Source organism: Ceratosolen solmsi, unplaced genomic scaffold (assembly GCF_000503995.2).
Source record: "Ceratosolen solmsi marchali unplaced genomic scaffold, CerSol_1.0 scaffold19, whole genome shotgun sequence".
Classification (NCBI taxonomy): Eukaryota; Metazoa; Arthropoda; class Insecta; order Hymenoptera; family Agaonidae; genus Ceratosolen; species Ceratosolen solmsi.
The window spans coordinates 1,451,341-1,463,929 of NW_011948443.1; the positions used below are offsets into that span (position 1 = coordinate 1,451,341).

General features: G+C 21.7%; 1 protein-coding gene across 1 annotated transcript in view; it reads left to right on the forward strand.

Moving 5' to 3' along the window:
* The window catches only part of LOC105365917 (solute carrier family 26 member 10), a 28,341-nt gene extending 15,752 nt beyond the window's left edge, over positions 1-12,589 (forward strand). The window contains exons 6-15 of the mRNA XM_011504207.1: positions 62-226; positions 1,694-1,798; positions 2,695-2,828; positions 2,898-3,060; positions 3,881-4,057; positions 4,258-4,530; positions 5,480-5,650; positions 6,016-6,142; positions 8,696-8,873; positions 12,439-12,589. Coding sequence (XP_011502509.1) covers positions 62-226; positions 1,694-1,798; positions 2,695-2,828; positions 2,898-3,060; positions 3,881-4,057; positions 4,258-4,530; positions 5,480-5,650; positions 6,016-6,142; positions 8,696-8,873; positions 12,439-12,589 — 1,644 coding nt within the window. The remainder of the gene's footprint in view (positions 1-61; positions 227-1,693; positions 1,799-2,694; positions 2,829-2,897; positions 3,061-3,880; positions 4,058-4,257; positions 4,531-5,479; positions 5,651-6,015; positions 6,143-8,695; positions 8,874-12,438) is intronic.

The following is a 12,589-nucleotide window of genomic DNA, read 5'->3' on the forward strand; positions in this document are numbered from 1 at the left end:
GATTCGAAAACTTTTCACATATCCTCTTTTAAATGACGCAAAAAATATTTTCTGTTAACAGTTGGCAATGTACTTCTTACGCTTAGGTATCATATCTTCACTTTTATCGGAGGCTCTCATTAGTGGTTTTACTACGGCTGCTGCAGTTCACGTACTAACATCTCAAATAAAGGATCTATTTGGACTTAAATTATGTAAGCGTAGTGGTGTCTTCAAAGTTCTTCTTGTAAGTTAATACATATTATATATATATATATATATATAAATTAATAGATATATACATACATCTGTACATACATAGAAATATAATATATACATATTTATATATTTGTAATATGTAAGATATTTAAAATAACTAAAACCATTAAAATATTAATCAGTTTTTTTGTTACCTAAAAAAATTCAGGCTACATCATATCTTACTCAGTAACTGATTATTGATAATCATCAATTGTTCAATAAAATATGTAGTATGTAAATAAATCTTTATTCAACGTATGAAATTTATAATATCTTTATATATTTAAATTATTTAAAATTGCATTAAAGCAAAACTTTTTACTTCTTTTTTTAAATCATTACAAATTTTTAGCTATAAATACCTAAGCTACTATAGATATTAATTTTATTCACATTAGTGTTCAGCATTAATTTAAAATTCATTAAGTTACCCACAATACAGTCAGTAATATTTACATTAAGCTTATATATGCTAATCTATTGTTATGATTTATCAGCTAAAATTTTGTTTATAATATTTATAATTTTATAATGTGTATAATGTTGTTTATAATATATAATATAATAATAGAGTATCGTGCACAAACTATGATATGTTTTTTACAGGATAAATCAAGAGAATTAATTTCAGGATTATGATAAACAATACTTTTCGCTAGCTTAATGCATCATACATACGATTAATATTCAATTTGAAATAATATAACTTATTGATAAAGGTATTGATTTGCTTATGTATAATCATTATATTTTAAATAATTGATTGTAACTAAACTAAATATTTATTAATCGGTGTTGATAATTTAGTGTTCAATGGTCTTAAATTATTCTACTATGAATGTAATATGAAAACATGAAATATTTATGTTTATCTAGAATAAGATAAGTGAAAAGTAATGGAGATATATATTAACAAGTATGAACTAAGCAACTGATAGTATTTGTATTACTTTTATTTTTATTAAAGTCAAAAGACCGAAAACTAACGAAAGATATAAGATTTTGCATTTATTTTCATATATAAAGCATCTTTATCGCACAAGTATCCTGTTATTGTAGAAATCATTACAGATAAATTTGTATATGATTTAAATTTTTTGCCATTTTCTTGAAAAAATCCAACTTTGATAATAATTCAGTATCATATTTTAATGAGAATATATGTGTGAACATATTTACTTTAACTTATCTAGCTACACATACTCACACTTTTTCCTCTACACGAATTTCTGCTAATTGTAGTAGTAGGATCCGCTACTATATCCAAAGCTACAGAGCTACAGAGCCTATCCTATCGATAGTTAGATATTTCATTCCTAAAGCTCAGTAATATTTTTAAGAAAATTTATGATTAAACACAGTATTATTTAAATATTATACACATACATTTCAAATACGATTTAAAAAATATTAATATCAAATAATAAAATTCATTTTTATATTATTTTTTTAGATTTATTATGATATATTCACGAATATTGATAATGTCAATATTATTGCTATGATTATTTCTGGCGTAACAATTACAATTATCATATTTAATAATAAAGTTTTAAAGGTAAGTATAAATTGAAATAATATATTTAATATAGGTATTTACAATATATAATAAAATATTTTTTTTTAATTTATAAAGTTAAGTACATAAACATTAAAAAGAAAATAGTATATTGGTTAAATTTATTTATATTTTTCTAATATTTTATTCCATTAATTTTTAAATGATTTATACTTAAAATTTATTGAAGTCATTTTTGTTTTAATTTCATATTATTCTTATAAAATATAGCTATTTAATTACAAAAACAAAACATTCCCTCGTATATTCGTTAAATAAAAAAAATATTTTAGAAAAAAGAAACTAAATTTTAAAAAAATTAACGAATTTTAACGATACTCTTGATTTCTATTAATATCAAATACATCCAAATGTTTTAAAAGATTATATATATATATTATAAGATACATTATTTGTTTTTGAATTTTTTTGTAAATTTATACTAAAAGTAAACCTTTTATAGACATTCGGTATCTAATAAAATTTAAGAAAATCAAGAAAGAAAAAAACAAAACAAAAATATAATTTAAAATGTAATATTGAAAATAGTGATTTAACTATTTGAAATTAAATTATAAAAATACGACTATAAATATTGTTTATTTGTTATTTTTGTGCTAATTACTTTTTTCATTGAATATAAATCATCATTCTATTTTTTTTCAAAATAATCAAATATAATAAATTTTCAAGAAATACCCATTTCACTTTTTAATAACAAAGCTATATCATTTATTTATTTTAGAAGTATTATTACATTGTGATTTGTCGTTGGTAATTTTAATATTTAAGACTATATTTTTAATAATAAAATGTTTCAATATTAGTAATAAAATACCTATGAAATATATTTGTTATAAATTTTAAAAAGTTATTGAAAAATATTTTTATTGTAGCCTCGACTTAGTAAACGTTGCCTTTTCCCTATGCCGATAGAGATGATTTTAATAATATTTGGTACTATTATATCGATTTATTTCAAATTAGAAAATGTTTATAATATCATCACAGTTGGAAATATTCCAGTTGGGTGAGATTCATTGCACAATTTATATTTTCTCTTTTGTATCTAATATATTAAGAATAATAACAATTTTAGATTTCCCAAACCAAAAATACCTCCAATGGAATTACTACCAAGTATTATTTTAGATAGTTTTGTGATTACAATGGTTTCATATACTATTACAATGTCAATGGCTCTTACATTTGCTCAAAAATTAAATTATGATGTCAATTCTAATCAAGAATTAATTGCACTGGTATGCATATATATATATATATATATATATTTTTTTTTTTTTTTTTTTTGATAAATCATTAATAAATATTGTTATAATATTAATAATTACATATGCATCAAAAGTTCGTCTGTGATGGATTTATTATAAAAATCTTAGATTTCTTTAAGTTTTAGAATGATTTATTCTCCTAATTTATAAAATGTAATTTTTATTATCTTAACGGGTGTGTTACTAATTGCACAATTAAATAATCTGTTGACTTTAATAGGAGAGTACTTCATATACTTATTACATTATTATATTTTGAATTTTAGTGTATTAACTATCTTATTATTTATTGTATATTTCTCGATTTAAGCCCTTATTACTTTTAATCAAATATGATTGTTCTATCATATTAAACTTTTCTTTCAGAAACAGACTTGTAAACAAAATTTATATTTTCTGAAAATACAACATCTATTATGGTATTAATTGAGCAAATGAAATAACGAAAATGTATGCATTACAAATAATTTAAATAAAAGAATAAACGTTGTACTTGTATAAAATAATGTATATATAATAATTATAGATGCAATGAATTACTACATGAAATTGTAATTTTTGTTATTCTGCAATTTTGTAATTTACACAGCATTTATATCAATTTACGTTATTAAAATTTATAAAATAATACATTTTTCTTCTTTTTAAACAATAGTTATTGTAAATATATTATTACAAGAATAAGTATACTTTATTAAAATCTATGAAACTTATTATGATACTTTGAATATAATATTTGAAAAATTTACTATGTGTAATATTTTTGTTATATTTCTTTTTTATGTTATAGGGTCTAGGAAATCTCATAGGTTCATTTTTTTCGTGCATGCCATTCTGTAGTTCACTTTCTAGATCATTAATCCAGCAGACAGTGGGAGGTCGAACACAAGTAGCAAGTTTGTTTTCCTGTGGAATCTTACTTTTTGTCCTGTTATGGATTGGACCATGTTTTGAAGCATTGCCAAGAGTAACTACTTTCTTTTTAAAATTTTCGTTATAATTATTAATAATAGTAAGTAATTAAAAAATACATTTCATTTTACTTTTATAATTTAAAACTGCAGAGCATCAATTAAGAATTATAAATAATGCTGTAAAATTTTATTTATTTCGTGATCAAAATTATTGAATGAAATACTTTGAAATATATAAAATGTCTTTTAAAAGTGTGTTTTAGCAAGTATTATAGTGGTAGCATTAAAAGGTATGTTAATGCAAGTAAAGGATTTTATTCGATTCCTAAGGTTGTCTGATACAGATGCAACAATTTGGATGGCAACTTTTCTCACTGCCATTATTTTCGATATTGAGTATGGTTTGTTGATCGGAGCTCTCTTATGTTTAACAAATTTATTAGTTCTTTCCTGCCGTCCATACGTATGTGGATTAGCATTATTACCTGGTACCGAATACTATCTGGATTTTAGAAGATTTAAAGGAGTATGTTTCTAAAATTTGTAATTTTCTATTTATATTTGTATATTTCAGTCGTATATCTCAGAAAGTATATAATTAGTTATATATATATTTTTTTATATTTTATATATTATATATTATAATTATATATTATATAATATTATATTATATAATATATAATTTTATATATTATATATTATAATATATAAAATATATTTTTTTTTTATCCTATAAATTTCAAAATCACAGAGTTTTTTATTTTAGGTATCGAAAGTAAAAAGTGTTCTTTTATGTAATAAAACTTAATAATTTACTTGTTAATCAAGTGTTATTCTATATATATATATATATATATTTGTATGAAAGTTTGAGCATTTATTTAATAATATGATTAACTGTGTATGCATGAATATACTTAACTGTATATGTATGCATATGTTTATGAACAAATGTATGAATATGTTTAATAGTGCATCTATGTGTTTGTTGTATGTATATATGTGAATGCATGTATGCATATATAATTTAATACTTTATTAAAAAGAGTTTTGAAAATAAATTTAAATATTAATGTTATTAAGGGGCATCATTGCCAATGAAAAAGAACTCAATATTAGTATTTTCTGTTAAGAAGCTTATTAATTATATAAACACATTTTTTCATAGTATTATGTTTAAGTTTTAAATACTAGGCATTCAGTTACATTTTTGTTTTGTGTGTGTAACGTATATATATATAATGCTGGATCTGTTTACAATGGTTAAATTCTTATTACAATTAGTATTTGAATTATTCTTACGAATAAAAAATTTGTGATTAAACATATTTTAATATCTTAGAGATATGTACACAAAATTTGTATATAATTAATAATTATATATTTCATAAAATATTGCAAAAACTCATTTTTATTTATAAAAATGTATTATTTATAAAATAAATTAAAAATGATTTTTATATTTGTTTATTTAGACTGAAAGAATACCAGGATTGAAAATTTTTCACTATGCTGGTGGTTTGAATTTTGTTTCTAGGCAAAATTTTAAAAAAGATTTAAGTAAAATTACTGGTGTTATACCATATAAAGTATTATATCAAGGAGGTAAAATAAATGATAGTCATCAATTCGTAGCTACTGAAAAGGTAACTTACAAAATTAAATTTTCACTTCTGTTATTAGATTGGTTTATTTAAAGATATGATGCATATAGCTTATGATGTATAAAGATATTATTAAACAAAAGTATTAATTAAAAAGTAAACTTATAAAGTATTAAGATTTAATAAATCCAACTAAAATAGGGTAATTTGAATAAATGCTTGAAATCTCAATAACTGATTATGATTTATTACTGAATGGTAATATTTAATACATATAATTAAATTTAAAAATAATATATTAATCTTATGAAAAATTTTCGTGAAACTAAAAATTTATTGTTTTTAATTATTTTCTATATTCTCAAATTATACATAAAAAATATTTATTAAAAAATATGTTTGTATAGTTAAAGATTCTAATTTTGGACTTTTCCTCATTGATACATATCGACATAGCTGGTGTAGAAACTCTTTATGAAATTGTTGATGATTATATAAAAATTGACGTTTTTGTATATATCGCTGGATGCTCAGGTAATAATTTAATCTACAAAAAAATTATAATTATAGTTTGTAATGATACACATAAAGAGAAATATTTATTTTTAAAATTATGTTATGTTTTTTATGTTATTTTATAAAAATATTTCAACTAATATATTAGTAATATTTTTTTATACTTTAATGGACACGTTATAAATATTTACTATAAATATATAATTGAAAACTATCAATTTTAATAGGCTGACGCATGCACGCGCGCGCGCACACACACACACATATATATATATATAAGTAATAATATCAATGAAATTGATTAATAATTTGCTTTTCTTAAAGAATATTAGCTTTAAGATATTTATTTTTATATTTAAATCCCACTGCTACTTGTCACATTTCATATTGATATTGATAAAAGAGAAAGACTAAGTCTTTCAAGTCAGCTAAAATAATGAAAACTTTTTTATCATTCAAATAAATAATACCAAAAATGAATTTTCGTTGTATTCTCTTCTATTTTCATTTAATATTTTTAATGGTCTAGATATTCAAGTACAAAAATTATAAGACAATTTAAAATTTTTAATTTGTCCGTTGTAAAATATAAAAATATTAATAATTAATTTTAAAAATAATAATTTTCATATTTTTTAGTCAGTTGATTCTATAGTTGATATAATTAAAAAACGATGATACTTTTGCATATGTATAAAAATTACACTTTATTTTTATTAGAAAAATACAGAATCTTTAATTCGCATTTCAATTTGTTTTATTTATTGTCATTCTAGAATTTTGCTTTTAAAAATGTATGATTACTGAATATTTCTATACAAAATTCTAATAAATTCTAATTTATCTCTTATACTTGTTTTACGGAAATTAGAATAAATGCAAAGTATTCTAACAATTTTATTCTATACCAACAATTATTCAATAATAGCTATACTATGAATTAAAAAATTTGACTTTTAAATAATAAAATTTAATCTATTAATTATATTTTGTTGTATAATATTAAACCTATAAAACATTACATTGATCGTAGCAAAAAAAATTATAGTAAACTAGTATTAATACTAGCATTTTTGTATGAATTCAGATTTAATATAAAACAATTAATTTATATTAAATTAACAAAAAAATATTTTAATATACATATTAGTGATAAAATATGGTGATCAATAATAGTTTTGATACTTAAAACAATATTCCAACGTAATAACTTGAAAAATAATGGACTTAAAATAAATATTTTACTTCAATCCAAGAAATTAATGAAACTAACATATTAAATTTAATTTTTCGCTAATGGATACTGTTTAGAATTAGACCCAGTCCACCAGTTTTCTGATGGGAGAAAAGTGTGGATAACATCTGCTTTTCGTACTATTTATTGCGTTTTATTTTACAAACTACATTTTAATGATAAGAATCTTGAGATTTTGTAGTTCCGTGGTGGTTGCCACGTGGTATTGGCTTGCACTACATGTAGAGGTAGGAGGTCGTAAATATCCGGATCCTCTTGACGTGGCGAGCTTGGTGGTGGATGTTTACACTTCTTCGTGTAGTGCCATATGGTAGTAACTTGACTGCTGGTCTCCTCGAAGCTGTCTGGTAATGTAGATGGGTGAGGAAGGCTTGCGACTACTAAGTGCCCGGGGCACTGTATATAAGCTCTATTTAGTATGAAGTTGTTGCATATACCTTCTTCCTAAGTGGCTCTGCTGAGAATGTTTTTCTTCATCCTTGACAACCCAGTGGTGGTGCCCGTTCATCCTCCGCGGGGTCTCTTGTAAGAGAGCACCGTCCTCCATGAAGAGAACCTTTCTGACTTGTAGTCTTCTCCCTTAAAAGTACTCCGCTCTCCACGGCGTTTCTACTTAGGGACGGCCCTATCTTGGCGTCTCCAATCAGAGCGTCTCTGGCTTCAATATCTTCATTCAGGAAGAGTAGTCTATCTCTTGGCGTTCCCGCTAAGAGGGAGCCCTGATTGAATCGTCCTTGCCTTAATATCCAAACGACACTATGGCTAGATTTGACAACAATGTATGCGATTTTGTATCATTAGATTTTTATTTGGGTGTAACGAGTATTTCCAGATGTCTAATGACCTGGGTTTTCCAGAAGCCTAACGACTTGGTTTTGCCAATGTCTAATGAGTTGGGAAGGATTCTCGAAACTTTTAACACAGACATTTATTTATTATTATACTTCATTTTACAAGAACAAACTCTTATAATAATTGTAAATGAAGCAAATATAAGAAAAAACATAAAAAAAATATCAATAATATATATATATAATAAATAGTAAAGACCGTAAATGAATAATTTAATGAACTGGATTTATTCATATTTTAATTAAAGGCTTATAAATTATCATTAGTTATTATTACAAAGATTATTATATTTTATTACATATTCACAACTTACAATAAAATATATACATTAATATATATACATGCATGTATGTACAAATATTAATTGCAATATACTTCCTACATTACTATACATTGCATACATGAATTTGAAATTAAATGCGCAATAACAATAAGTAATGTAATGTTGATAATTAATGTTCTAGGTCCAGTATATGAAATTATACAAAAGTACAATATATTAGAAAGCAAACAGGATGTCTTGACTTTGTTTCCATCTATTAATGATGCTGTCAAATTTGCTCAGTACAAGAATCATATTCCGTCCGTTCCAATTTGGACAACCACACAAATTCCAAAGGAAGAAAATTATACAAGTAGATTGTAAATATTAGTATATTTAAAGTAAAAAAATTTTAATTGGTTAGCATTACTTTTCACAAATCTACATTATTAGTTTGTAACTGATTAACTACTTATAGAAAATTCCTTTTTATTTTATAAAATATTAATCAAGAAATTAATATAGTATTTAGTATTATAGAATAAACATGAACGTAAGCTATAAAATAGATTAATATATGTTTATATAATGACAATTATATTTAGAGTTGTCTTTTACACATTGTATCTTCTATTCATTTACTCATAAAGATAGACATTTGTTTTTTTATTACATATATCTTCTATCCTCTCTTTCTCGTACTTATTCGCCCCTGTTTAGCTTCATTTAGCAGTTCATTCATCTCTTTATCTTATATTTTATTTCATAAATAGTTTTTTCTCCAATCTCAAAGTATTCATATGTGAATAATTTCCTCTATAATATTAACTTGAATATTTTAATTGCTTCAACGATTAAATCTTAATATATAAGTTTGTATAGGTTTTCAATTATTCATATATACACATTAGTCAATATTTTTATATTATATCTGTATATTTATACCAAAAAGTTAAATTGTATAAAGCAACTCTAACAACAATCAAATCACTAAATTATTTCCATTTTTTTATTTATTCCATTTCATTATTATTACACATAATATTTATTACTATATATTCTCATACTACAGACTTTAGTATATTTATATAAATTCAGGCAAAGATTAACTGCCAGCAAAATAGAGTTATAATTTTTTACTGTAAATTCTACAAAATCAAAATACGGAAGTTACTTTTTTATTGAATAGTACTTTCATTTTTTCTGCTTATATATTATTTAAAATGCATATTTACAATTTTTTAATTTTTTTTATTTTTTTCTACTAAAAATTAATTCAATAATCTCTAGATATTTGTTTTAACTATTCGTTTAAATGGATCTTCTTTATGAATAAATCAAATAGTACTCACTTGAAATTTTTTTATATTTATATATTTTTATTTTTTATTTTTTATATATCAAATCTATGCAGTAATTTAAAAATATTTCTATTCCATAAATCGTATTTCATTAACTTGGCCTGTACTAGTAAACTATTCATAATAACTTAGCACCCGCTATTACATGAATTACATATCATATCAAGTTTACAAGGTAAAGTTTATTCTCATGGTCTTATTTTTAGAACTTCATTTACTTAATTATTTTATAACAACCATTATATCTATAGTTTTCTGAATAACATTACTCTAGGTATTGATTCATATTCGTTTTAAATTGCTGTGAATCTATTGATATACAAATCATGTAATATATTTAGTATAGTTTTGGATTGTTCCCATATAACTAAAGTTACATAGTTTCACAATAATTGTATATATATTTTGTTTTTCTGTATTTATATAAATTGAAAATCAAATGATTAATGATTATGTCTTTGAGGGACATGAAACTCACCAATGACGTTTTTGACTATCATAAATATTCTTTTTTTTTCTAATTTAAACTCATTATTTTGTTCAAAATATTTCTTTATAAACTTATTTTAGTGCAATCGGGATAAATACCTAATATTTTTAGTATTATTTGTATTTGGTATCTAAATGTATTACGAGAAGTCTTGTGATCTTACTTTTAATCAGTAATGTGTACATCTGTCTCAGTATTTTAAAAAATATAATGATTATAATATTGATGATTATCTATCCTTCAAAGTCACACATATACACATGAATAATATTGCATAAATACGAATGATGTAAAAAATCCAATTCAATTTAAAAATATTGCAGATCCAATATCTTTAATATTTTATTATAATATTGATTTAATATTCAATAATAAGAAAAAATTCAATAATTGACATTATAATTGTACAATACAACAATATGGAAGTGTGTTATAATGAGTATTATAAAACAAATATAAAATAAATATTATATTATTTAATCTTCTAAAATTTATATACATACAACTCTTAAATGGTACAATAAACAGGAATTTAACTTTGCATATGCATATTAACATAGTTTCACAAACTTCTAACTTGTACATCGGTGTATTCGTTTATTTTATCTTTTTGTCATTTAACATATATATCTTGTTCAAGTTCTATATTTACATTACTAATTATAATTTTCTTGACAATATAGTAGTCCAAAAAATAATTTTATACTCTGCTTTATTTACATTTGTGCTCATTAGTAACTTCTTTATATAATTTGTCGAAATAATTATATGTTCGAGAAATTACTACATTTATAAATATATTTATAAGAAGATATTAGAAATATTTATAATGAACTCAATTAAATAATGAACTATAATGAATTCAACTTGAAACCAAATTTTTAGTTATCAAAATTCCGTTTATTTTATAAAATAAAAATTTAATACAAATAAATACAAATTATATGCATGTACAATGAAAATTATTTAAGAATTTTTTTTTAAGTTTTCAATCTTATAAAATAAATAATAAATATTATTGTAAAAATATATTTAATACATGAACAATATTTAGTAATAAAATACATTCTTCGACATATATTTGAACATTATAATTAAAATTTTTGTATATTTATGATGATAATATATTCAAATACAAAACTTTATGTATTAAAATTTAAAAATACATTTCATATTTCTAAAATACAAGGTAATTCTATCGTACCATAGTATATATATCAATGATTGATTTCTTCAATACATTGTAATTTAGTAATAATTAAATCAAATAAAAACATATTATTTATGGCTTATAGTTGTTCATACCTGTATGTAAAAGTATAAGCATCATCTCAGCTTTCATATCTTAAATAGCATAGTGTAAAGAAATTATTCATTTATGTTTTCTATATAATTTGAAAGTCATCCTTTGTAATTAATTAAATGAATTTTGAAAATCTATAAACATGTTAAATACTTTTATATTATACATTTTGTATCGTAATAAAAATCATCTATCGTAATTATCATTTATATGTATCTAAAATTTTGAGTGTTAAAATGTTGTATGTTAACTTTAGGACATTGATTTGATATTTCACTTAATTATAAATAAAATAAAATATTTGTTTAAAATATTGAATAATTCATAAATATAGTAGCAAAATCTAAATAAATGATAATTTTTAAATATTACTTTATATAATTTTTTGTTTATTCCATATATTATGTTTATAGATTATTTTTTACAAAACTAAAAATATATTTTAAAAAAATTTATATAAAGATATAATTAATATATAAATTTGAATCCTTATATTATAATCAACTGTATTTTCATTTTGCAAATGACAATTTATGCTGACAATATTTTGTTATTAAAAAATAAATATTATAATTAAAACTTTATAAGATTATAATATTATAATTAAATTTGATAAAGAATGAATTTTATTGTCATATAAAATCCAATACAATTTCATATTTACATGTATAATTAATATCAAAATTAAAAATTAAGAATACTTATTATCACAGATTAAACATAAATAAATATTAATGATCTAAATTTATATAGTTTATTTAATTGAATAGAAATATATGTCAATTTTTTAGATTACCAATAGATTATTTCACTAATCTAAAATATAGTAATATGGATTCTGAACACAATCAACGAATTAAGAATAAACGACAAGAGCACAGAAGATTAACTTATCAGTATGGAACATTCATTGAAGAACATAATAAAATTTGCAATATTTAA